We start from the raw sequence: 26,483 nt of genomic DNA, 5'->3' as shown, positions 1-26,483 counted from the left end.
TAGCCGGTCATAGCTTATTCATAGCAAATTATGTGATACATATTTTCCGTAAAAAACCTTTTATATAAAGTAGTACAACTGTTAATGTTTGAACATATAAATTTTGGTTTGTCCCATTAAAAAAATGTAAACATTAATATTTGTCCGAAGGAATACTTGTATTTATAAAGTAGTTTAGGGTTTAAGTTTTCGGGTTTAGGGTTTAAGGTTTCGGGTTTATGGTTCGGTTTAGGATTCGGGTTTAGGGTTTAAGGTTCGGATTTAGGGTTTAGGTTTCGGGTTTGGTTTAGGGTTCGGGTTTAGAGTTTTAGGTTTTCGAGTTTCGGGTTTAGGTTTCGGGTTTATATTGTAGATAAAGAGGTAAAATAAGGATATTATAAATATATATACTATTAAAGTTAAAAAAATATAAATATTTACAATATTAATACTAAAAAAATAAATTAATAGTAATACTTGATAGTTTTTAGTTTGATATATTTAGCGAAGATTATTAAGTGAAAAAAATGTTGTATGGACTAATATGTATATAAATAATGTTAAGAGGTAATAGTAATTTCTCTAATAAGTTAAGAGGGTGTATATTTAATAAAAATGGTATAAAAGGAGGTATTTAGCAGCACCCTTTAATAATAATTTTTTTTTATTCATATGGATATCGCTCAAATAGATAAAAAAATTTAATACAACTGCTAGGTAAATAATATTTGACGCCCCCATTTTTAAATGTTGAATCAGCAATACTTACTATCATATTGGACTTTCATTCATATTTTAAGTACAATTAGTTTCTCTCTAATGTAATGCGCCGGCAATTTTCAACACCATTTTTAACCAAACCCTGGGCCGAACTCTTTATCCTTTTAAAAAGAAACTTAGATCTAATACCCTTACCCTCTAAACAACAAAAGAGTCGGGTATAATAAGGGTTTACATGGTCTAACCATTTACCCTTTAAAGGCAGTAATCACATCTCATTTCAGTATCTACTAGTTGCATATCTTATCCATTACTTAAATATAAGAATCTTAAAACTATATTTTCATTTAATAACAGAGTAAAGTCTAACTTCGAAAGTTTATCAATCATTTGAATTGATGCAAATAATATTCATATTCACAAATTACATGTAGAGAAAAGCTCAGTGTTTCCTATATATTTGTTTTCATTCAATAGTATGGCCCTTTATTTTTAATTTCCTAAGTAGTTGGAAAATTTTGAATTAATCGTATATGAAATACAAATCTCTCCTAAATTTCAAATGATCGTGAATCAAATATATAACTAGAAACTAGTTAATGGGTTATAAGGGTCAGACCGTTGAAACCATTTTACCCTTTAAAGTGAAATTAAAAGACCCTTAACCCGACCCATATTATATACCCGAGTCTAATAATGGTTTTGCAAGTTGGGTAATCGAGTTTCAAGGGTCTGACCTTTATCTTGTAATATCCGAAGTTTTGTGAATATTTAAATGAATCGGGTTTAATTGAATTTTAAAAGATAAATGTAATTATATAAAGTATGAGGGGGGCTAAGTGACATTATATGAAAAGTTAAGCATAAAACGCCACCCCTACGTATTAGAGTAGTCACCATCTCATTCCATAATCATCTTGGACTCCAACCTCAAACAAAACCAAATTCCCGTTTTTGAGTGAGCATCCCACAAAGACCTAACGATTCACGAAGATCTAACCGTCGGTCGGTCTCAAATATTAACACAGTGTTCATAGCATATAAATGAATACTTCCATGAATCATCTCTTTGATCATAAATCAGGAAGTCCAGTTTTTATCAAGGAAATTGAAACAGTGGAAAAGAGAGTTTTCCGGCGACTGTAGCGGAGAATTCTGGCAGCGAAAATGGGCGGAGCTGGTACAACTTGGCGGCCCGGTCGCGTGTTTGCTTGAATCATTCAATTCTGAGTTTGTTTGATATTTTATGCTATTCGAGTGATTTCGAACAAAAACCTCAAATGTACGTTTTTATGAAAAAGGCTTACTTTTGGTATACAAAATTGCATGAAACTTGGTAGGATGATATATTGGGTCACAATTATTGATAAATTAATGAACTTGTTAGTAATTTGGCTAGTTGGCTCGCTTCGGGTTAAAACGGTTATTAGAATCGTGAAAAGATGAGTAAATGGAGTCGGTATGACACGAAACTTCATAGGACGGTAGAACGGGTTATAAGGAACTAAAAGTAGCAAGCTTTGTTAACTAAAGGTTTAATCGAGAAAACAAACCCATGTGATTCGATCCGTTGAAAATTCGATTCGATTAGTTGGAAACTCGATTCGATTCGTTTAGGACACTCGATTCATTTGAAATATTCTACTTGATTCATTTGTGATATTCGACTTGATTCACTTGTAATACTACATTCGAATCATTAGAATACTCGATTCAATTCGTTTAGGATATTCGTTTCGATTCGTTTGGCCTATTCGATTTGATTCGTTTGGCCTTAGGTCAAGTTAGCTTGTAGACTTGAGTAGTAAGACTTATTAGAAAGCCGTTAATTAACACATATATCTGTTAAACAGTTAGTTGTGCCCAGCTGAAGAAAGGTTTTACAATCAATTCCGAAAGAAACAGGTCCCATGTGAGTTCTAGCCATTTTTTCGGGGTTGTGTGCATACTCAATGTGGTAGTTTGATATTATATATTGTTTATAATAGTAATATAGCTGGCATGTAGAATGTGTACACCTATTAAATTATTTATGTTGGTACGTTATATATATTTATTAAATATGTGGTACGGTATACGGACTCTACGTCTGACATAGTAAATTAGGCTGGAAAATCCCTTTAACTTTTATTGGACATAGACGTGGCATGTGATAGTGTAGTTAATGACTGTGGACCTTATACGTGTTATAAATGATTGACGTCAACGTAGATAAGGACTCTAGACCTTATACGTGTTGTAGGCATAGGTGGTAGCATTAGTAAGGACTTCGGACCTTATACGTGTTGTAAATGTAATGTGGTAGCATAGGGGAGGACTGCAGACCTCGTATGTGCAAAAATATAGGTGTCAGCATAGGAAAGGACTGTGAACCTTATACGTGCTGTAAATATAATGTTGTAGCATATGAGAGGACTGTGGACCTCGTACGTGCTATGACATAGGTGACAGCATAAGGAAGGACGGTGGACCTTGTACGTGTTGTTAATGTACGATGGTATAGGGAAAGACCGCGGACCCTATATGTACCATGAATGGTGAACACATGTCAGGATTGCGGCCCTTGTACGTGTTCATGACCTTGAGTATAGGTATAGACGACGGACTATGAACGTACTCTTAGTTGAGTAATGTAAATGTTGAACGTGAATGTGCTAAGCATGTATTGTTTGAATGTTTAATAAAGTTTGTATAAATGTGTGAATGTGGAACATGTTAAGTATGGTATGTGTATCATCGGATATGAATGAGTGTGAATGTGTAAGTATGATTTTTTGCATGTTAAAACTAGAACTCAATCAGCGTAAATGACTTTTAGTATGCACACATTTTATTGATAAAAGAAACTAAATGAGCTTGGAGTGTACGCAAGGCTATCCACACGATGTTGGCATCCAAAGAGTCATTTTAGAAAGAAATGTTTTGATGTTTTATGTTATGTTTTAAGACAAGATTTGAGCGTCTTGTAATGAATGGTTAATGTTTTTATATTCTGCAAAAAAAATGTAATTCACTCTAATAATTAGAACTGTGTTTATGAGTAATGTCAACACCCAATGTAAGGTATCAGGACCGGGGCTTACATATCTTGTTCACCCCTAATTAAAGATGCGATAGTCAATGTGGAGCTAGTTCATTTGGTATAAAGAAACATATCTATCAAATAAAAAGTCTTAGATTCAAACTTGAGCTAAAGAAAAGAAGTAATCGTTGTTCAAATATTAGAAATGCTTTAGGTGTTGTTTGTTTTTTCAGAGGTAAAATGTCTACAGTCTGCGGACCACATCTGCAAACATCTGTAGCAGAAAAGGTGGACCAAACATCTGCAGTCTGCAACAAGAAGACTGTTTTTTTTTCAACGTCTATAGACTGCTAAAGTAAACTAAATTTTAAATAAAAAACTAGTAACAAACTAACAAAATTAATAAAAAAAACTTTAACAATTAACAAAAAAACTACAAACTTTATTCAACAACAAACTAATAACAATATTTATCAAACCTAAACTTTCTACAAACATTTTCAACTACAAACTAATAACAATAATTCATCAAACCTAAACTTTCTACAAACTAATAACAATCTAACAAAATTAACAAAACACTTTAACAATTAACAAATAACTACAAACTTTATTTAACAACAAACTAGTAAGAACATAACAATTACAAAAATGGTGAAGAAATAAACATACCAAGGTAGATGGTATGGTGGTGGCGGCAGGTATGGTGGTGGTGGCGGCAGGTATGGGGGTGGCGACGTAGGGTATGATGGTGGCGGCGGATGGTATGGTGATGGAGCTGGCTGGTATGGTGGTTGAGGTGCAGGTATGGTGGTGGCGGCGGCTGGTATGGTGGTGGAGGTGGTTGGGTTTGAGAGAGGAGAGTAGATGAGATTAGGGTTTGAGAGAGAAGTCTGATGAATATGTGTTAGAAGAGGCTAGATGTGGTTGGACCATGTCTGCATAAGCAAGTGGGCGCGTATAAGTTATTTAATGGAATGTCTTCGGAAAAACAAACACTCCGCGGAGAGCAATGTTTGCGTGGTGCAGACAGAAGAGGCTATGAAGCTCTTTTAGGAAAAAAAACAAGCACCACCTTAGTGACTCAGATTTTATATATTTATATTTTCATAGCTATGTTAAACATATATTATGGACAAAATATATATAAATATTTTAAAGGTACAAACATTATCGTATAACTAATTAGAGGCAGTCTTAACTCATTTAAAAATACATATAATGTTGTTTGGGGAAGTTTGCGTATGCAGACTGCGGGTTGGTGAGTCACAAAACCGAAAATGAATCTGAATCTGAACATGACATGAATTTTCATAGGTTAATGCAAACATGGCGAAATTAACTCAAAATTTTATTAATTAACTTACGACTACTTAGGTGGAAGTAGTATCTAGATGGATGGCGTGATGGAAAGTTTCTAGTCTCTACCAAGGTATATATAATTAAATATGTAAGTCTTTTATGAATACAACGGACAATATTGGTAGTATAAGTAGCCGTAGGTTACATTATTCTAAAAAAAAAAGAAGAAAAGTTAAATTTGTTTTTTAGAAAAAAACACCAACGTTGTGAAAGTATCAATGCATGCTCATCTAACTCTCATTTTAACAATATTAATTTTATTATTATTTAAATCATTATACATCAATTAGAGTGATGATGGACACAAGTGATTGGGCCATCTTCTTCGTACAGCGAAAAAGTCAGAGACGACTGATGACACCCAAGAAATCCTATACTTGTAAGGCTGAGGGGTGTGGGGGGGCGCGAGAGGGGGCGCGAGTGGGGGCGCCAACCACTTTTTGGTATTTGTACTAAATTTAATCATCCACTTTTTGTCCTTATATATTAAAGTACTTTTCAATATATACATTTTTTTTCATTTCATGATATATACTTTATGCAACCTTCTATTTATACCATAAATAACCGGTCAAGTTTTTATTATTATTTTTAACAATTAATTTAGTCACATGCAACGATACAAGATCATCACTAAGATCATGTGTTATCATAACACTTTATCAATAGACGTTTCATAGGGATAGCAATGGGTCGGGTTTGGGACGGGTCTAGGTATTTCCAGACCGGACCCGATTATAAAACCCCATCCCAGACCCGTCCCAAACCCGTCGGGTATTTATCAGGTAATTACCCATTGGGTTTCGAGGATACCCATCGGGTTTTGGGTTTTCTATCGGGTTTTGACAAAAAAAACCTGTTGAGCATGTCCGACCAAAACTCATCGGGTTTCCTATCGGGTTTTGAGGAAAAAAAGTTTAACTACTGAAAAGAATGGATTATAAATATCTATGTGATATATCATTCACAGTATTAGAAACACATCTTGATTCTAACTAATGTGATAAGTAATTAGAATTTAGAACAAATCGTGATTCCAATGATTGCATAAGTAAACAAGCAAACTAAAATATTGAAATATGTGTTCAACGAGAGAGAAGAATAAGAAGATAGGAATAATCGACCAATGGAAGAGGAGGCTGGAACTTGGAAGCCGACGTTTACTTGTTTAGATTTAGAAACAAAAAGGTCGGCATTTTTGTTAATAGATTAGATATGGAAACCAAGAGTCTAACTTCTATTTATTGAAAATATACTTGAAAACTAGAATGTGTAAATATTTAAAATACATATATAAAAAAGTTATGCCTGGTATATAATCGGGTAAATGGGTAAATGTTATCGGGTAATCGGGTATTTTAGAAATCCCAAACCCGTCCCAAAACCGCGAAACATTTCAAAACCCGTCCCGAACCCTAATGGGACGGAGTATACCCGTCCCAATTATGTTGGGTTTCGAGTTTTCCCATTGGGTTCGGGTTTCATTGCCATCCCTAACGTTTCATGACACGTATCGTCCCATTCAGCAATATAACATTTTGTAAAACATGTTACTAGTAAGCCCATACAATCATTGTTCAATCATTACTTTGACTAACCATCCCTTTCACCACTGACGGTGACCACCAAAACGGTCCCCAAAACGCGCAGGGGCGGTGTTCCCCGACGTTTTGGGTCGTTTTCCCTTCCTAAAATGGTGCACTACACATAGTCTAATAGGTTCTTGAGAACATCGTCCACATACAAACATATCAAACCCGATAGCTTGTCTCCGTCATAACATTACTTTGAAAAAAAAAATTATCCTTCTTTTACTTACAAGAACTACCTCTCTGTAGGTTATTTTTAGTTCTTACATGATAAACTCGTTCAGGGGATTGTTAGTTAATATGGTTGTCTCAAAAAAGTCATGTGATTTGTGTTGACGAAAATCAAATGTATGGACATGATGGTACGATTGTTTTCGTAAAAACTTAGCTTACATGCTCTTGTTTGATTCATGTTCATTGTATAGTGTCTAGTTTATTTTGGATGAATATCAGGAAAAAACAAATGCTAGAAGAAGCTAGGCAAATAGACTATGGATTCTAGGTATACTTAGTTTAGTATAATCCCTATACTAGCGTTTGAATTGTTACTTTGCTTAGACTAGCATGTTGTTTTACTATTAATAGAAGGTTAGGTTGACTAGAATCCATAGTCATGATCGCTAGGAATGTAACGTGAAATAAAACGCTAATGTCACGCCATATTTTCTCAACAAATAGTAAGGTTTTAAGAATGTTTATAATGAAAAATTGAGTGATAGTTATTCAATTAAAAATACATGTGTAAAGCATGAAGGATTTTAGTTATAGTTTGTTGATTATCCTTTAAGTTTCACGCTGAGTTTAGAGCATGAAAAGAAATCACATGAAATTTATAAATATTCGTTGTTCCTACAGTTAGGCGACCTTTGGACATAAAGAAAATAATTTCTTAGACGATTTTGAAATTAGTCATGTTAACCATAATAGAGCAATTATCTTTTGTAGAAGGACCAAATTATAGCTCAATGATTAGTTGACGGATCATTTATGTAATTTCTTATATCTTCTCCCAACACCGACCTATGAATGGATCGAGTCCTCACAATACCATTCAGGTCCTTTGACGTTTAACAGATTTTCTAATTATTTCCAAATTGACTTTATAACATATCTAATTGAAGATCGATCGGGGTAGATCGTTTTACAAGGGTAACTATTATTTGATAGATTATGTATGAGAATTCATTATTTATTTCTCATCCACATCCCTGTATATAATTTAACAAAAATCATCCTTTGCTGAAGCTATTAACTTCGCATTTTTCTTACTAAAGCATCCCAAATTGCATTCTCCATTCATTTATATTGAAACGTCATGCAACCATAATTATGCAGATGATCATCTTGGTAATGGATGATTCTCATTTCTTTCATTCTAATTGTTTTTTTTAAATACGAACAACTTTTTTTTTAACAGTGAATTTCTGTTATCCGGGGGACTTGAACTCAAGACCTCTTAACTGATTGGTGTTTTAAGGGTTTTGTCGTTGCCAATGGACTACCAACCTCACTGACAAATAAGCACAATAACTAAAACATAATGTACAACTTTAAGCACATGCAAGTTTGCTTTAAATGTAAGTGTCGCGCATGCTAGGTTTTTTTACGGTACTACATTAGGCGGGTCGATCTTCCTACCGATCTCGATTTTTTCTTTCTCCTAACTCATGCCTTGTCAAGCCCACTATGTCCTCCTGTTATTAATTCTAATAACCATATTTATTTCTAATATAAAATCAGCATATACGTAATTGCTTATGTCGTGTATCCTCGATTAATGTAGCCTCAGATGCTATGTTTCAATTATCGAATCTAGAATTGAGCGAAAGGTTATACCTATGGTTCGGTAATACAAGTTAATCATAGTCCACTAATACCAATAGGTAGAGAGAAAGAAGCAGTACCTAGGAATCAACAACACTAAGGATATATGTATCAAGTGATCGAAGCATAAGCATACACGTCATAAAAACTAGATTATGAACTATCTCAGTTTTTTTTCAGCAACGCTGTCTACCCTTTTATCCATTCTAACTAGCAATGTGTCAATGTGAATATTTTGATGTATGCATATTCGACATAAACTTTTCCATGTGTTTAATTATGTGTATTTTTAAAACTCTTGCAAATAGTCTACGTCTATCAAAATACGTAAACATGCCATATCACGCATGCACAGATACTAATTGTAATTGGGTAAAAATATAGCATTTATAAATATAAACTTGATACAAATGCATCTCAAGTATGTTTTGGATAAAAAGCATTTAGATCATAACTTGAGTTGGATGTAAAGTTCAAGGACTTTCTAGAAATTCTCTCTCTCTTCTTAATTACTGTATAATAGTGTTGACTTTTCCCTTCAATTCAATACCGCCTCACTCCTTTCTCTTTCAATATAAAACCAAATTGGCAAATTGCATTTCTGTCAAAAGTTGAGATTTAAACTCAAAAAAAATATATAGGGTTTCAGTCTTCACAATCTTCCAAAAATGGAGATTCAAACTGAAGTCCCATCTCATTTCCTATGCCCAATATCCATGCAACCTATGAAAGATCCAGTCACAATATCAACCGGCATCACTTATGATCGAGACAGCATAGAAAGATGGTTGTTTACATGTAAAAGAACCAGCTGTCCGGTCACCAAACAACCCTTGTCCGGTTCCGATCTAATCCCTAACCATACCCTCCGCCGGTTGATCCAGTCTTGGTGCACCATGAACTCACATTACGAGTTTGATCTCGCCCCAACAACACCGAGGAAACCGGTCGACAAATCCCAGATCGTAAAGCTCGTAAACGATGCGAAACGACACCCGCAAAACCAAATCAGGTGCTTGAGAAGATTGAGATCAATTGCACAAGCTGGAAATAAAACGTGCATGGAGGATTCGGGTTTGTTCGAGTTCTTGACAAAGGTGATAGTAAGAGAACATAATAACAATAATAATCCTGGATCCGTCACTGAAGCGTGTGTTGAAGCGTTAGCGGTGGTTCATCATCTTCAATGCACGGATTTGATGGTACGAGATTTGATCAATAATGACTTGGCATTATCTGACACGCCGGCAAGCACTGATCAGTTTGTCCTTTTAGACGCGTTGTTGGGTGTAATGAGATTTGGAAGCGTCCGGTCTCGTTTACACGCAATAACGTTTCTAAAATCTCTTTTCAAGGCGGTGGACCCTGCACGGATCGCGTGTATTTCGCAGGATCTATTCCTCGAAACGGTTGGAATATTAAAAGAAAACGCTTCTCCTCAAATGATCAAGGCCACATTTGATGTTATTGTGGATATTATTAGATGGGGGAGGAACCGAATAAAGGCGGCCGAGTCGGGGATGGTTTCGGTGCTTGTCGACCGTCTGATTGAAACCTCGGACCGAAGGGGGTGTGAGCTGATGCTGGTGGTGTTGGAGCAGATCTGTCGGTGTGCCGAGGGGCGGGCGAAGCTGGTGGAGCATGCGGCGGGGCTGGCGGCGGTGTCCAAGAAGATCTTGAGGGTTTCTCATGTGGCAAGTGACAGGGCAGTGAGGGTATTGTGTTTGGTTTGTAGGTTTTCTGGAAGTTATGGGGTGCTTCAAGAGATGGTGGAGGTGGGTGTTGTTTCAAAGCTTTGTTTGATGATTCAGATTGATTATAGTGATAGAACGAAGGAGAGAGTGAAGCAGGTCTTGATGTTGCATTCTAGGGTTTGGAAGGATGCTTCTTGTATTCCTGCTCATTTGCTGTCTTCTTATCCTTCATTATGAAGTGTAATTAAATGTTTACTTGTTCAAATTTATTCGAACAAATTGTTGTTTTGGTTTAGTAGTTTGGTTGCAATCAGTAGTTTAAAAAACAATATCAATATATGCAAGAATATATAAAGCAAAATTAGGAGTCTTGTGAGTAAAATTATTTCCAAACACAATATCCTCACTGCCTTGTGTAACACCGAAGCTATTTGTCACTCTCATTTTGATAGGAGGGTGTAGAATAGGAGGTCAAGAGTTTAATCCTAAATTCAATCCTTGTAATTTGTAATTTAGCCATTCCAAAAAGAAAATTATTGAAGCTATTTATTAGAGAGTAATAGAGAGTGGATGAATACGATGGAGAACATGGTGAGGCGGTACCAGCAGGAACACCATCTGCCCGACCACACGATATCATTAATCTTGAAAGACTGGCGGAATTGAGAATGCCGCCGAGACTAACCAACCAATCATATTTTGACACACCACATTATTTTAATCTTTTAGAGATATATAGTTTGGACCGAGACTTATCAGGATTTCAAGGTTGGATGGTTGTGAGCTGAGAGGTAAAGAGACAGAAAAATCTTATTAAAAATTTGATCAAATTATTGTTTTTGTTTAGTGGTTTAACTCATGTAATCAGTAGTTATTATCATCAACCATTATAAGTGCAATTGTTAATCGTTATTTTAATATGGATTAGTTACTTTTTGTAACTTTAAAGATATAATCATTAATTAACAACAATAATATAAATTTTGTAAGTAAAAGTAATATTAAAAGGTGATCTAAAGAGACCGAAAGGATTTAAGTGGATGATCATTCTTTAATCCAAAGTGGTAAATGGAGCTTTAGATGAAAACGCTCCTTATAACGATGCATCCTTTTAAAAAGGCCTTTCCCAAAGGTGAGATCAAAAGGGAATGTTTGAAGTTATGGTGGTGAAAAGCTTCATGTCCTAGAACATCTCTTATGTGAGGGATGAAATTGGCAACGAAAGAGGTATATCACGGCACGTAAGCGATGAAATGACATTCACCCTTCACTATATATATAGTGGTGTTATGAGAGGGACGAGTGAAATGAACAAACTAGTCATTACCTAGTTGAATGAAAATGAAATTATAACTAAATATTATATTATATTAATAAATAACTAAACAATGTTTAAAATTTATAGAATTCAGAGAAGTTCAAAAAATTTTATTTAATAAAATTCAGTTAAAAAAAAAGACTAGACATTATAGAAGAATTAATCTAGTTAGACAATATTTTCAAAGATATTCTACCAAATCCAAATGAGGATTGTTATGAGTTTCGTTATCGTGATAGCCATACAATATATGAGCTTAAGTGAAGATGCTCTAAATATAAACATAAAACTAACTCTTACCTAGTACGTACTTAAAAAAACTAAAATTCGTGCACACTCTCGCTCTCTTTTAATTTTTCCAAAGCTTGCAAGTTTTCAGACATGATTTTTACATCAGATAACAATTTATTATGGGTTATACACTTGTATCAAAGTCAAAAATTAAGTATGCCCTAAGGTGCAAAACAACTACACGTCTACACATAAAAGTAGGGATGGAAACGAGCCTAGACGCTCGCTATCCACTCGAGATGGGCTCCGTGATAAGCTTGATCAAGCCTGATATATAATATTGAAATTACCGTGTGCATTTAACTTAACGTCTTGCAACATTTTCTAGTGACTCAAATATTTAATAACTTAACTACAACGCAACTATTTTGTATTACTTGACTCTACAACATTATTAGTGTCAACCAAAAATCTCACAGGCCGGTCCATTAATTTTAAATCATTCCAACCACCTTTTAGAAACCTTATATAAAACACTACTTGGCTATATTATCCCAACATCTCTTGACGTTCCTTCTGCTCTGTTGTTTTTCTTGTTTAAAATTGAATTCAATGGAGTTGGAATCCAAGTACAAAAGAGTCGCCTTACAGGTATAAACTCAACTCAAAACCCTAGAAATCGTATATGTTTTTATTATTGTTTGGCTCGATTCGAGTTTTACTTTTTAGCAAGCAGATTTCGAGTAGCTCACTAGACCCTTGGCTCATTTATAAATGAAGTATGCTGTTAGCCGCACACACCACCAAAACAGGCTGTGATTGAAATTTCCTACTTGGTTAATGTTGCCTGCTAACTTTATACGTTTTCGTCATATGATTATTTCATAATCTGAAACTAATTTATTTGAACAAGCTAATATGTTTTGGATTATATTCTATGATACTTTAGTTTCCGGATGAGCTGCTAAAGGACTCAACAAGGGTCGTGCGTGCCCTACGCAGGGAGCTACAGTCAAGTGGTGAATGCGGTATCAATATGGGGTTGTATGTAATGGCCGATACTACGTACGGTAGTTGTTGTGTTGATGAGGTTGGTGCGTCTCACATCAATGCTGACTGTGTTATTCATTATGGACATACATGTCTCAGCCCGTGAGTCTTCTAAGCTTAGTATGCACATATTATCTATCGGACATGGTAATTTTGACCAGTTTTATCTGTGATTTAATGGGTTGATTTGGTTATTTTTTAATTATCTCCATAGGCTCAAACGGGTAAAATCAGAAAACTTAGCTACATAGTAAACTGGTCAAAACTTACTGAAATAATATTTTCGTTATCATACAGCATCTCTTTAGGGGTGCTATGGGTTGTGGTTGCGGGTCTAACCCGACATTAACCTAGAAATTATGTCAGATACATGAATCCCGAATGCAAATGCGACACAAGTATTTGCGTGTTGAAATAGACACGGCCTGCTTAACTTGATTATTACTATTATTATTATTATTACTATTATTAATTTTTTTTTTTTTTGCATTTTAAATTAATAATCTAAAATTATAAATTTATAAGTAAATACACAAAGGCTTGTGACAAATTTTGTTTACTTTATAATACTTGATGTCAGTTGCTTTTAACCTTTTAAATTTTGGCATAAATACCTAACCATGACATAAAACCCAATAAACAAGTTGAGGGGGTCACACTGTGAACCCCCAAGTTGACCCGAACATGATCTGTTTAGCTAAACATGTGCATCCATCTATATTATTTATTTATCTATTTTTTCAGTTTTATGGAACCAATAATATTTCAATTTGCTTTCTTCTTTACTACAGCACATCAAAACTTCCTGCATTTTTTGTTTTCGGGAAAGCTCCAATAAACACATCCAACTGCGCCAAACAATAATGTGATTACGCATTGTCCAGTAAGAAGCCAGTAATGGTAAGTGTGTAATTTCACTCGATTTTTAAATTATCGTTATTTTGAAAACAGTTATACTTGATTTAATATGTATTTCTATAACAAATGAAGGTCCTCTTTGGATTGGAATATGCACACGCATTACAAGATATCATAGAATCATCATCAACGTCTGAAACATTGAGATCTAAATTACATTTTGCAGATGTTATGAGTCAATCTATGAATCCAAATGAAACTTATGATGTTAATGGAGATTGTGATGATGTGTCAAGAAAAAGTTATAGGATCGGGGGCTTGATTTGGAGTCTAGAACAGGGTTTTAGTATGGAAGACTACTCATTGTTTTGGATCGGGCCCGATAATTCAGCTTTTTTGCAAATGTTGTTCTTACCTTCAATGGCTGTGAAATAGGTATTTACTGTATATTTTTAATGTACAAAATAGAAACTTGTTTGATGCTAAATTACTCATTTTTTAATATTTTTTTGGGCGATTGTTGCAGTTAGATATGATACGATAGATGACCAGTTACTAAACGACACTTCTCAACAGTGCAGAATTCTCAAGCGTAGGTACATTTTATTTCTAAATCTTATCTTCCTTTCCCATAACCTATTTATTCGTTCTTCAAGCAGCGTGTCATTTTTGTAATATTCATGCAGATATTACTTAGTTGAGAAAGCTAAGGATGCTGGCATTGTGGGAATATTGGTGGGGACCCTTGGTGTTGGTATTGTTCTATATGAACCTTCATATGATTTCTTTTTTTGTGCTATATTTTGCTTACTTTCTGACTCAAAATATGTTGCAACATTACTGAATTTGATGGATATTATGTTATATGCAGCTGGTTATCTAAGTATGATTCATCAAATTAAGGAGATGGTCACAAAGGCTGGGAAGAAAGCTTATACACTTGTGATGGGAAGACCTAATCCTTCAAAACTTGCTAATTTTCCAGAGGTAAAGTTGACAATCTTTATGCAGTTTTTGTAATTAAAAGGCCGACCCGTCAACCCGTTTACGACCCACCCGTTTAACCCGTTTATTACAACTCTCTTAACAATTTAACCCATTTAACATGTTTACAGCTTTGATTACAACCCATTTGAGTCGTTTAAATAAATGGGTTAAACTTATGGGTTATGTACAGGTTACATGGTTTTTAGTATACTCAGGTTAGGGTTGATGTTTTGACACAAATAAATAAATAGGTCGTGTTCGGGTTCAACCCGCCAACCGAAACCTTTCAACTTCCCTACCTGAAGCTTATTAACATGACACAGTTGACACCCCTAGCTTTATACATTAGTTGTAATGTTGTGGGTCTGAATAAATTGTGTATTTGTATATATTGTTGTAACTGTTGTCATTGGTCCAAACTTTAATACTACTTGGTAGGATACCACAGTTTATGTGATGGGAATCCGATTCTGGTTAATGGCAGTGGAAATTGAATGAAGTAACATAAATTGTAACTAGAATTAATATGAAGAAGATGACCCAATCGGATCTTACAGACTCGATAGACCAACACCGAAGTGTTCTGATAGATACTAAGATAATTGCAGGCAAATTATTATTGAACTGAAAAGATAAGGCCCGATTCGAGAGGGGCAGTCTCCAATTACAGAACTGAGTCTGGAAATAAAAATAACAAGAAGATAACAAATAAAATAACAATGTCCGCTACTTATAAAATCTGCAAAACAAATTTAACTAACTGCTCCTAAAAAGAAGCTTGAAAGCTGCTTATCCTCATTCTGTTTTTCCTCCAGAAAATGGGTCAAACAAGTAGTTCAAAAGTGAATTAAGTTGAGCCTTTTCAGGTGATATTTTGACCCGGTTCTTTCGTCTTGAATAAACTCGGGGATACGTATCATGTTCCCAGGGCTATGCCCTCTCTCTATGCCAAACAAAGAGCATAACAAACTGAATAATACTCTCCATGCTCTCTAAGAAGTTATTGATATCTATTTATAGAATATAAGTTGCACTTGACCCTCCCGTAAAATAGACAAATGACATTTAGACTAGAAACTAGATACGATTCCTATCATTATGATTTATTTAAAATGGTAGTTGTTAAGACAGTCTTCATTCTTTTTGCAGTGTGATGTATTCATCTATATCTCGTGTTCACAAACCGCTCTTTTGGATAGCAAAGAATTCTTGGCTCCTGTTATTACTCCTTTTGAAGCTATCCTTGCATTCAACAGGTAGGCTTTATTTGATTGGTGTGACAATGTGTCGAGTGATGAATTGATAAAAAAATGTCATTTCCTGGGAAGGAAATTTTTTGTTAAATGAGGATTGGAGTCTCTCAGATTAGGTTAAAAGAAGGGTAGGTATATAGTTTTGTTTTACAATAGATCAGTTTTGTTGCAACTGGTTATGCAAAATTGCCTATATTTATCTTCTTTTTATCCTAGATTAAACAGTCATAAGTGCATGCAATGATCATTTTTGTTTGTAGAGGAAGCGAGTGGACTGGAAAATATGTAATGGAATTTCAAGATCTGGTTGATTCAACTCCTGCGGGCATTGAAAACCGTGAAGAAGAAGCTAGATTTTCACTTATTCAAGGTGGATACATTGAAGATCATGATTTGCAAGGTATTTCATTTACTTTTTAAATTCAATTTCTGCCTTAAGTAGAGGTGGCATAATGTGTGGTTAGGATAACATCATATAATATAAATAACTAGGAAACCCGAAAACCTAAATTCGGTTTTGGGTTTTAAGAAACTGGTTCCATTTTTTTTGGGTTTTCACAATGGCTTTTTTTGGTTTGTTTTTTCCTGTTTTATGATTTTGGTTTGAAAACTCTGGGCCTAAAAATGGCCTAAAATAATTTATTAGGACCTAATTCCTTTTTTGTCAATTAACTTATTACACATTTGGACCAGAAAATTTTGTTTACACTATTCTTATAAATTATGTAAAATCAGTTTTTCTGATTTTTTTGGTTGGTATCAAAATTGAGACTGATATGGAAAAATTGGTTTTATGAAACACATAAAAAATTGTGGGTTTTTCTTTGGTTGGTTTTTTTCGGTTCAGTTTCGTTGGTTATTCCGGTTACAGTTTGGGTATTTTGGTTTCATATATCCGTATAAAAACTACATTCTTAAAGAAGTGATTTTGATTTGTTAGCTATTTAGGAAGGCTTTGGTGTTTTAAGAAAAACTTTTGACATGTTTGATCCGTTTTCATAACGTCAGTATTTTTTAGCTGTTTTGACACTTTGACCCATCAGAGATAAAATGCAATCCAAATTGAGGGACAAAACATGATATAGAGGAGACATAATAATATAGTCCGGCCTTTGCAACACATTGTCCCAAGAGGTGTCAAAATGGTCGGGCACACGAGCTGAGTCCAAGCTCGATTACACTCGAGCTTGGCTCTTGAGTAGTTTTCAAGCTTGAGCTCGACTCTGTGGGCTCGTTTACTTTTTAATTTTATATTTAAAAGTATTTTTTATTTATAATATTTGTATACAAGATGATATATATATCTTTATTTTTCTTTTGTCATAATTTTGTATAGTAGTTATTATGTACAAAATTACAAATTAAAATAGTATAAATAACAGGCTTGTTTAGATTCGCGAGCCATCTTGAGCTCGGGCTCCTTTATTAAATGAGTTTATTTATAGGCTCGAGCTTATCTAACCTCGCTTGATTCGAGCTTTTAGTGAGCCAATCTCGAGTAGCCCACAAACACCTTGTCTATAAAATACCCTAGTCAAAACGAATAAACTTTTAATATAGGTCATAACACGCTGTGTTGACCCGCTAACACATTTAGTCATAAGGAAATCTACATGATCTGATCTAGCCGGGTGTTGATAGATTCAAGTAGTTGACACGTTTTAAAGGTTTCAGTTTTAACCAATTTACTTATAAATGTGTCGATTTTGGGTAATTTTTATGTCTGGTTCAAACACACAAAATTAAAAGATTAGCTAAAAAGGCTAATGAGTCTAATTGTCCAAGTTGTTAATTTAATAAAGGGGAATAGCAGCAGTGCAGCCAAGGTTTATACAATTTAAATTTTTACATTGTTTACACTTTTAAATGTTTTTATATCTATGTAAACACATGGATTGTTTATTCCTAGATAAATTAACACAAATGTTTTTAATTCAGTTTATTTATAGATAAATTAACAATAACTTGTTTCTTGGTCAACCCAGTTCATCGGAAACATTCCCCTTTTGACCCGTTATGCAGCCCAACCACTCATTTTTCTATTTGCATCTTTTTGTTTTTTTTCCAAAAACGAAAACAAATGTGACTTTTGGCTTGAACAGATAACAAAGAAGACGGAGATGAAGACGGACCACCTGCTTTAGTGAAAGTGACACAGACCGCACTGCAAGAGCATGGTAAGGATAGTAAAACCATGATCAAGAAGGGAAGTGCAAAATCGGGTGTGGAGTTTTTTGCATCACGGGGTTTTCAAGGTCTTGACATCAACGCTAATAGTAATGCACCCGAGCCATTCATACTTGGAAGATCCGGTAAGGCTTCCGGTTACAACCACGAAACAAATGAGCATTAGATTCCAATTAGTTGAAATTCTTCCAACTGCAATAGTCTTCTCTTCTTTTTTTGTTTTTTTATGGTCATTTTTATTAGTAATAAAAAAAACTCTATATGTTGTAATTTAATTTTCCTTTGTAGTAATCCATATATGATAGTGAAAATCTTTTGAGGGGATTAGAAATGATTTCATATTGTGATTGATTTGGAAATCCGTTTTGCATTCAACGTTTTTCAATTTAATTATCTCTATTTGTTATATAGTTTTAACTAGGTTGTTAACTCGTGTATTACACGGGTGAACATATAAAATTGGCAATTAAACACATATATTATTTTACATAAATTTGTCGGAATAAAAGAATTACCCTAGATTATTAATCTATCCAATTGAATTTAATTATTATAAAGTATTACTAATATGTATGTTGATGAAAGGGTTATTGCATGACTTAACATTAGCGCATATATACTAATATACTATTTTTGTGTTTTCTAAACAAATGTAACATACAAAGACAAATTGTGTAGCAAAAGTTTGTGGTCTTTATAAACGATTAGATAAAAACATACCATATTAAAAGGGTATTTAGAAGTACATATTTGTATTAAGCATCCAAGTTATAGTAATTTTATCAAATGATACTTGAAAACGTCTTTACTACTTAAAGCATCAATAAAAAAAATAACATACTAATTTAATGAATATGCCAAAAAAAAGGGTCTGCAGATAGATGAGGTGGTATGGTTCATAATGCTGATATTGGCCAAGGAGCTCCTGGTGTAGGTGAATTTCTAAGTCGAGTTGTTCAAAGTTCTGAGATTTTTTCACATCATCTGCAGGAAGGTTCCAATATTTTGGAACATAAGAAACGTAAGGGGTTCTGTATGAAGAAAGGGGTGAGAGGCAAGTCTGTTTCTCCGGTGGGTTTTGAGCTACCGAAAAAAAGGCAACGTGATAATGGTGATCCTTTCGATCTAGACCGGTTTATATTTAATAGTAAAGATTATGGGAACTCCAAGGTTCATATTGAAGATAATGTTAACATGGATAGCCCTTATGATTTTGTTACACCTGATTTAAATCACGATCAAGGTGGCGAGGAAACAATTGTTAAGTCAATCGGTGGCGACTAATTTTGTTGTCGAAGGCTCAGCAGTGCTACAAAGGTTGAATGACGATATGCATCAAGAAGCCGATACAATGCAAATGGCGAAGAAGTTGGGAGTTCTTGATATCGACAATTTTGAAGGTGATCTTATTAAGGTTATCAACTAGGTGATCAATGAATTTTTTGTCCGTGAATATTCGTGGGTTGGGAAGTGAAGATAAAGGCACGTGGATTCGGAAACTTAAAAATGCCAATGAGATTGCACTACTAGAAAACTGGGCAATTGCGACGACCTTTCCGGTCGCAAAACGGTTGCAACTTCCCTATTGCGACCGTTTTGCAACCAAAAATGCTGTCGGAAAAACACACGTCGCAACTGCTCAATTGCGACTGTATCACTCAGCCGTCACAAATCTTGAAACCACAGCAGCCGTCGCAAATCTTGAACCACTGCAACCGTCGCAAATCTTGCGACGACTGCTGCAGTCGTAAAGCTTTCTACCATTGCTGCTGTCGCAAATCTTGCAACCACTGTTGCGGTTGCAAGTCTTGCAACCACTGCAGCTGTCGCAAATCTTGCAAATTTTGTTGTCTTTTTGATCTCGAGGCAACCAAAAATAATTGTTCAAAATATATATAAATATAAACACAAACCCATACACAAATCAAACTATAAATTTGTATCAAAGAAAATCAATATAAACAAAAAGTTATTCGAGTTCTATAAACAAACAAAAAAATGTTACTCTAGCTAATCAAAAATCAAAAACCATAACTACAATACCTTTGAATATCAGCCAATTAGTACAATTACATACTTCTATGTGCAGTTGCAAGCAGTAGCATTATTTGAACTTCTCAATCTTGCACATATGAACAACTTTTGACACCAACTCGTCATCCATGTTTCGGTATGTTAAGATGGAAAGCAATACCTGCCAAACACACGCAACACATTCACATATCACACCATCACACATTAAACCAAAGCTATTCACTCTATTAAAGGGTTTAAAAGATAATAAAAATGAGAAATTGAAGCAATAGATCAAAGCTTGGAGAATGTCAGTGTTGGGCTCCATTGTTTCTTGAGAGTATCTCAACATATGCTACCCGCGCTGTTGATGTTTGATGGTAAACCTTGGTCCTAAATGCAAACTAAGGCTTCCATTTTGTTGGGACCAAATATCAAACGCTCCGACTTTCCAAAAACTTCGGTTCTCCATTCTCTGATCATCGACTGTGTTATTCTAAGGCTGCACCAGTTGACCATGTGTCTCAAATTATCATCACATGAACCACCATAACAAGTGTTAGTGACACCATTGTAACTTGCAAATAACATTTACAAGCTCTTTAAATACCTTGTTAGTATTAAAAAAAATACTTTAAAGAGGTGTTGAAGAATGAAAAGATGCATAATTTTAGGTACAAGAATGCATGTGCCCAAAGAAATGCATTAATACAATTCATTCCTTGGACCAGAATCATGATCATAATCAATGAAATCCATTATTTGAACTTAAAAAACACATTTCACCTGTTACCAAAAACCCATCCAACTCGAGAACTCATGATTCTTCCCCTAAATAGTCAACCTTCATAGTTGATCAGAAACCCATAATGTTGACAAACTTATGATAATTTTCAGAATATTAAGTGTTGACTTTTACATTAGTCAAATCAGGTTGCAAGTTGTTTATAGCCTTTAAATAAATAAGCAGGTAATCGAACTGAATAAGGAACACATTTGAAATATTAAATGATCAAAAAGTTTTTCGTCATAATTTTCGTGATATGCTGACTTTCATTTAATATAATAATTATCTATTTATATTATACCTCATATTATATATAATATTAAAACTGATATATTAAGTATAAATATATATGTAAATAATTATAAAAATATATAAATAAAAAAGTTATATAATTAATATATAATAAACCCGCCAAGCTCGAGTTTGAAAAATTAGTCACAGGCCTAGCTCGAGCTTTGTAAACGAGCCGAGCTTTCTAAATGAGCCAAGCTCAAGCTCAAAAATATATTCCTTAGTTGAGCTTGAGCTTTCTAAACGAGCTGAGTTCGAGCTTGAAAAACCACTCACAAGCTGGCCCGGGCCTGAGCTCTCTTATACGAGCCGAGCTCGATCTTGAAAAACTACTTGTGAGCCGAGCTCGAGTCCAAGCTTTCTTAAGTTAAACAACTGAGCTAAAGCCTAAACAAGCTTGGGCTCGACTCGGCTTGTTTACCATCTGAAAAGGATATAAGACACACCAGCATATACCAATTAAAGCTCTATGACTATATTAATAAACTGAACTTCTATTAGTATCATGTGTAAGACAAATAATATAACCCTGTTTGAAAATAAACCTGTCTAGTTCTTTAAATATCAGCCCATCTGAAGATCCTTGAATTGCAGGCTTTGCAGATTCAACAACCTTCATTCCATCACTATGTGCCAAGAATTTGTTCACTTGTATCGGCACCTACACACGTATGATTATATTAATAATAATAATTCTTTTCCCACATGTGTAACGATATTAAATGAACAAAATAAAGTATTAAAGATGTCATTCGCACCCACCTTGCACCTAACAGCGATATTGATGGCATCAGATGGACGAAGGTCAAAGCTGATACACTCAGTTTCATCATCCACCAGAAAGCCCCTTACTTCTAACATTCCGAGGGGGAAATGACCAAAAGCCCCTTACTTTTCCCGCACCACTTGATACATAGTTGGCCTAGCCTGAAACACAAGACAAAAACTTCTATTACTTAAGGAAACATACATGAATAAGTCAATGAAGAGTCAAGTCAATTAGTTAGCGGTAAAGATTCAGCATACGATTTGAACATTGCAAATTGCAGCCATGAGCAATACAGTAGGCATCTCCACTGCAAGCAAACAGAAATCCATGTTAGCAACACAAATTAGAATACGCATGTAATTCCAAGAAACATATCAAAATATATACTTACAAACAATTATTGGAAGTAATAAGCCTGTATCGTCTTCCATCTTCAGCACAATTGCAGGATGAGGGGCATAATCGGCAACATGTCCACCTTGAGGATTGTTATGTGCACATCTTAGATGCTTACCATCCCTCATCTTAATCATAAACCCTTCTGTACTGCTCTTCACTTCAACTGTGTAGAAAACAAAATTTAAAATTTCCGACAATATTGGATATATCTAGGCCTGTTAACAAACCAAACAAGAACTGAGCATGTTCGCGTTCGTTCTTTTAACTTAACTAAACAAATGATCGGACACGGACAGTTAAGACGAACAAGGTTCTCTTGTTCATGTTCATTTATTAAGAAAATGAGTTTATTTGTGTTCGTTCGCTGACATATTAATGAATGATTCACGAACCTAAACGAATGATCATAACTGAACATAGATGGAATAAATATAACGGAAAAAACTGAGTGCCCACCAATTAAAAGTAAACATAAATATGTTGGTCTTAAAAATTTATTAAAACCAGATTAAATTGTAATGACAACTATTTTAATCATAAAACTATACTTTTATTGTAAAGGGCCTAGAAAATTTATATGATTATGTAAACGGACATATGTAAATGAACGAACGTAAATGAACGAACAGGACATGTGTTCATGTTCGTTCGCTTAACCAAGTAATTAAAAAGTTGTTGGTGTTTGTTTGTTTATTAAGTAACCAGACACAAACGAACTTCCCGCCGAACTATTCACGAACTTCACTGAACGTTCTGTTCATTTACAGGCCTAGATATATCAAAATGAGTACATTGCAGCATGTTTTGGTTAAAAATTGGGGAAGATATTTGACAAAAACAATAAATAAACAATAGAAATTTGAGAAATGTTTACTTGAAAACAATAATAAAATTATTTACCAGCTTCAACTACAGTGGAATCCACATAATCAGAGTCATTCTCATTGAAGCTTTCGGCCATGCTACCACTGCCATTTGAGGATGAACTAAAGGTACATGTAATGGTGCTTGACTTAGGTTGACTACGGATATGAACAGGGTGGCGGTTAACACCTCTAAATCCCCATATCCCACTTCTAAGAGTTTTAGCCTTTGTTATAGTTGCATTAACTGCAGCCTTTATTCAGTTTTAAAAAGAAATTTAACTCATCGAAATATAAGAAAAAATAAATAATTAAAACAACAGATTATCACTTATTATCTCTTTGTGTACACCATATGAATTAACAATTACAATAAACTACAAAAATGATCATCAGAATCCTAACGAACACGTAAACAATAGACGAACATCAATTCAGATTCAACGATCACTGAATCACTTGATTTGCTCACAATAATCCACCAGCATCACAAATCAATCAATTATAACACACATAGAAACGTATTTTCATGAAATCAATACAAATAACTAATTAGCAATCTAACCTAACCGAACAATCTATTGAATCTAACAATAACAGCGCTACAAAAAAAATTAACCGACATTGTGCGATACAACTGATTTAACGATCTAACGATCTGTGGAAACTAATTGGTGAATAACAACCATTAATACCAACAATCGTTCAAATTTTAACCTAATCGATGATAGTTGTGCAAAGCAAATCTATATTCATGATCTAATCGTTAATACTAACAATCATTCAAAATCCGTGGCAAATAGTGAGAGTGAGTGATGAGAAAACGAACCAGACGAATTAACCAATGAAGCGGTGGTGGTGATCCTCGGAGTGATGTTTTACGGCAGCGGTGGTGGTGATCGTCGTTTGATGGGAGGAGCAGATGATATCTTATTCTGTTTACTGCCGAAACCCTAGGTTTCTTCTTCCGCCGCTTCATACTCTCGCCTACTCGGCCGTGTACGAAACCTATCACTGGTGCGGACTGGTCTAGGTGACGAAACAACAACGGCGTCAACGTCCACGTCAGCTTCAGCTCCGGCGTCCTTGCTTTCATCGTCGGACTTTGATTGAATTACAACGGTGATTGTGGAGAGTTGGGGTTTCAAATGAGGGTTAGGGCTTGTAATTGAGGGTTCATGGTGATTTGGGGTTCATGTTATAAAAGTTTTCGGGAAATGGGTAATTGTCCCGTACATATGCGAATGTGATTAAAATTAAAATAATGGAGAACAAACAGGGCTGATGTGCACCAATTTTATCCATACGTACAAGTCACATGCTCCATTGCTCGACGTAAATTAATAAGTTATAGCTACCGACGGTCGCAAATAAAAACAAACGGTTGCAAAATCTCCCACCGTCTAATCTAGCCACTCGGTTGCAAAAACTCTGACCACGTAATCGGTTGCAAAAACTTCGACTGCCTAACCACCAAAAATAAACGGTTGCAAAAAATCCGACCGCTTAGCCAACGGTTGCAAAAAACTCCGACCACCTAACCAACGGTTGCAAAAACTCCGACCGCTTAGCCACCGTGTCAAGTAATTCGAATTTTTGGTAGCAAATTTGCTAAATCGGTTGCTAAATTTGCTACCGTTTTTTTTTTCGGTAGCAAATTTTGGTAGCAATTGCTAAATTTTCTAGTAGTGTTGGGTTTATAATGCTTCAAGAGACGCAGTTTGCGTCACTTGAAGGAATGGATCTAGGGAGATTTTGGGGAAAAGGGTGTTTTGAATTTGATTGGGTTGGCGCTACTGGTCGGTCAGGAGGTCTGTTGTCTATTTGGGATCCAAAGAGGTTTTCTGTGTCTAGAATTGAGAAGCATCATTTTTATTTATGTATTCATGGTATTTTGAAAGACAATGGGAAGGTGTTTTCGGTGGTTAATGTTTATGCGCCTCAAAAACTGAGGGATAAGCGTGCTCTTTGGGCCGAACTTGAAAGTATTATATCTCGAAATCATAGCTTTTGGGTTGTTGGTGGTGATTTTAATTGTGTGAGAGATCGTTCTGGGCGAAGGAATTCTAAGTTTAATGCTCAAGTTTCCAACGAGTTTATTGTTAAGGTGGATCTGCAGGAGTTTGTTTTAAGAGGTAGGAAGTTTACTTTCGTGCCCGGTAATAAATGTAGCCGTATCGGTCGTATTTTCGTTTCTTGGAATTTTTTAAACGAATGGACCAATGCGGATTATCGCGCTCTAGCCAGGGAGGAATCGGATCACTGCCCGTTAGTGTTGAAAATTGAAGCGAGGAATTTCGGGCCTAAACCCTTTAGGTTTTTTAACTCTTGGCTTTCTAGGGCTGATTTACATGAAGTGGTCAATAAAGCTTTATCGGGTTTTGATGAAATCAGGCCACCAGACGTGTTATTGTTGCACAAGTTTAAGAGAATCAAAGTTCAGATTATCGAGTGGCATAAGAAGTGGTCGGCTGAGGACCATGCAGAGGAGCTCAATCTAAAAGCTGAATTGTTTGACCTGGACGAGTATATTGACGAGAGGGATTTGACCGAAGCTGAGATGTGGGTCTATGTTGAAGCAAAGAAACGGCTGCGAGAGTTGGAAGAAATCAAAAAGAAAGATATTCGGCAAAGATCGTGTGTTAGGTGGGCTCGGGACGGGGATGAAAACTCTAGTTTTTTTTCACGGTTTAGTCAATACGAGGAGGGTTTCAAATAGTATTCCGGGTTTGATGGTTAATGGCAAATGGGTGTTTAAGCCACCGAAAGTGAAAAGATAAGTTTTTACTTTTTTTAAAAAACGTTTTGTTGAAGACATACCTACTCGGCCGAAGTTGGAGTGTTTTGGAATTAAGCGGTTGACTGAGGAGGATGCCGAAGAGCTTGTGGTTCAGTTTAGTGAGAAGGAAATTAAAGAAGCAGTTTTTGATTGTGGAGGTGACAAGGCCCCGGGCCCTGATGGCTTTAATTTTAGGTTCGTGCAAATGTTCTGGTCATTACTCGCCGATGATTTTGTCTAGATTATGCAGAATTTTTTTGATACGGGTACTATAAATCGGGGAGTGGGTTCATCTTTCATTACTTTGATTCCTAAAGTTAAAGATCCGGTTGGGTTGCATGAATATCGGCCGATTACTCTAATAGGAGTTCTTAGTAAAGTAATTTCCAAGGTTCTCTCTAATCGGCTTAAAAAGGTGATGGGTAGTATCATTCACGAAACGCAATCGGCTTTCCTTTCAAGGAGGTACATTCTGGACGGGCCTTTAATAATTAATGAAATTTCATCG

The 26,483-nt window shown here is 35.2% G+C and overlaps 1 protein-coding gene and 3 pseudogenes across 3 annotated transcripts; 3 read left to right on the top strand and 1 right to left on the bottom strand.

Annotated features, from left to right (window-relative positions):
* Window positions 1–9,133: 9,133 nt before the first annotated feature.
* Window positions 9,134–10,432, top strand: LOC143584780 (E3 ubiquitin-protein ligase PUB23 pseudogene; annotated as a pseudogene).
* Window positions 10,433–12,666: 2,234 nt separating this feature from the next.
* LOC143584779 (uncharacterized) lies at window positions 12,667–18,254 on the top strand (annotated as a pseudogene). The gene is made up of 9 exons (XR_013144423.1): window positions 12,667–12,891; window positions 13,581–13,689; window positions 13,780–14,082; window positions 14,174–14,243; window positions 14,334–14,401; window positions 14,519–14,634; window positions 15,784–15,890; window positions 16,148–16,287; window positions 17,990–18,254. The product of XR_013144423.1 is annotated as an uncharacterized LOC143584779 (transcript).
* A 3,389-nt stretch (window positions 18,255–21,643) lies between these two features.
* On the bottom strand, window positions 21,644–24,402 carry LOC143584778 (bifunctional nuclease 1-like; annotated as a pseudogene). The gene is made up of 6 exons (XR_013144422.1): window positions 24,026–24,402; window positions 23,234–23,450; window positions 22,326–22,496; window positions 22,192–22,241; window positions 21,928–22,092; window positions 21,644–21,826 (listed from the first exon to the last, which is right to left on the bottom strand). The product of XR_013144422.1 is annotated as a bifunctional nuclease 1-like (transcript).
* A 496-nt stretch (window positions 24,403–24,898) lies between these two features.
* LOC143584777 (uncharacterized) lies at window positions 24,899–26,216 on the top strand. Its single transcript, XM_077066748.1, has 2 exons — window positions 24,899–25,904; window positions 26,011–26,216. Exons 1-2 carry the CDS (start codon window positions 24,899–24,901, stop codon window positions 26,214–26,216), a joined length of 1,212 nt encoding a protein of 403 aa, XP_076922863.1.
* The last annotated feature ends 267 nt before the right edge of the window (window positions 26,217–26,483 follow it).

Source organism: Bidens hawaiensis, unplaced genomic scaffold, assembly GCF_021521415.1.
Source record: "Bidens hawaiensis isolate Kalapana, Puna unplaced genomic scaffold, B.hawaiensis_p1.1 tig00033311_1, whole genome shotgun sequence".
In the NCBI taxonomy this organism is placed as follows: Eukaryota; Viridiplantae; Streptophyta; class Magnoliopsida; order Asterales; family Asteraceae; genus Bidens; species Bidens hawaiensis.
The sequence above is the reverse complement of the archived record's forward strand: the minus strand, read 5'-3'. Positions and strand labels throughout refer to the sequence as shown.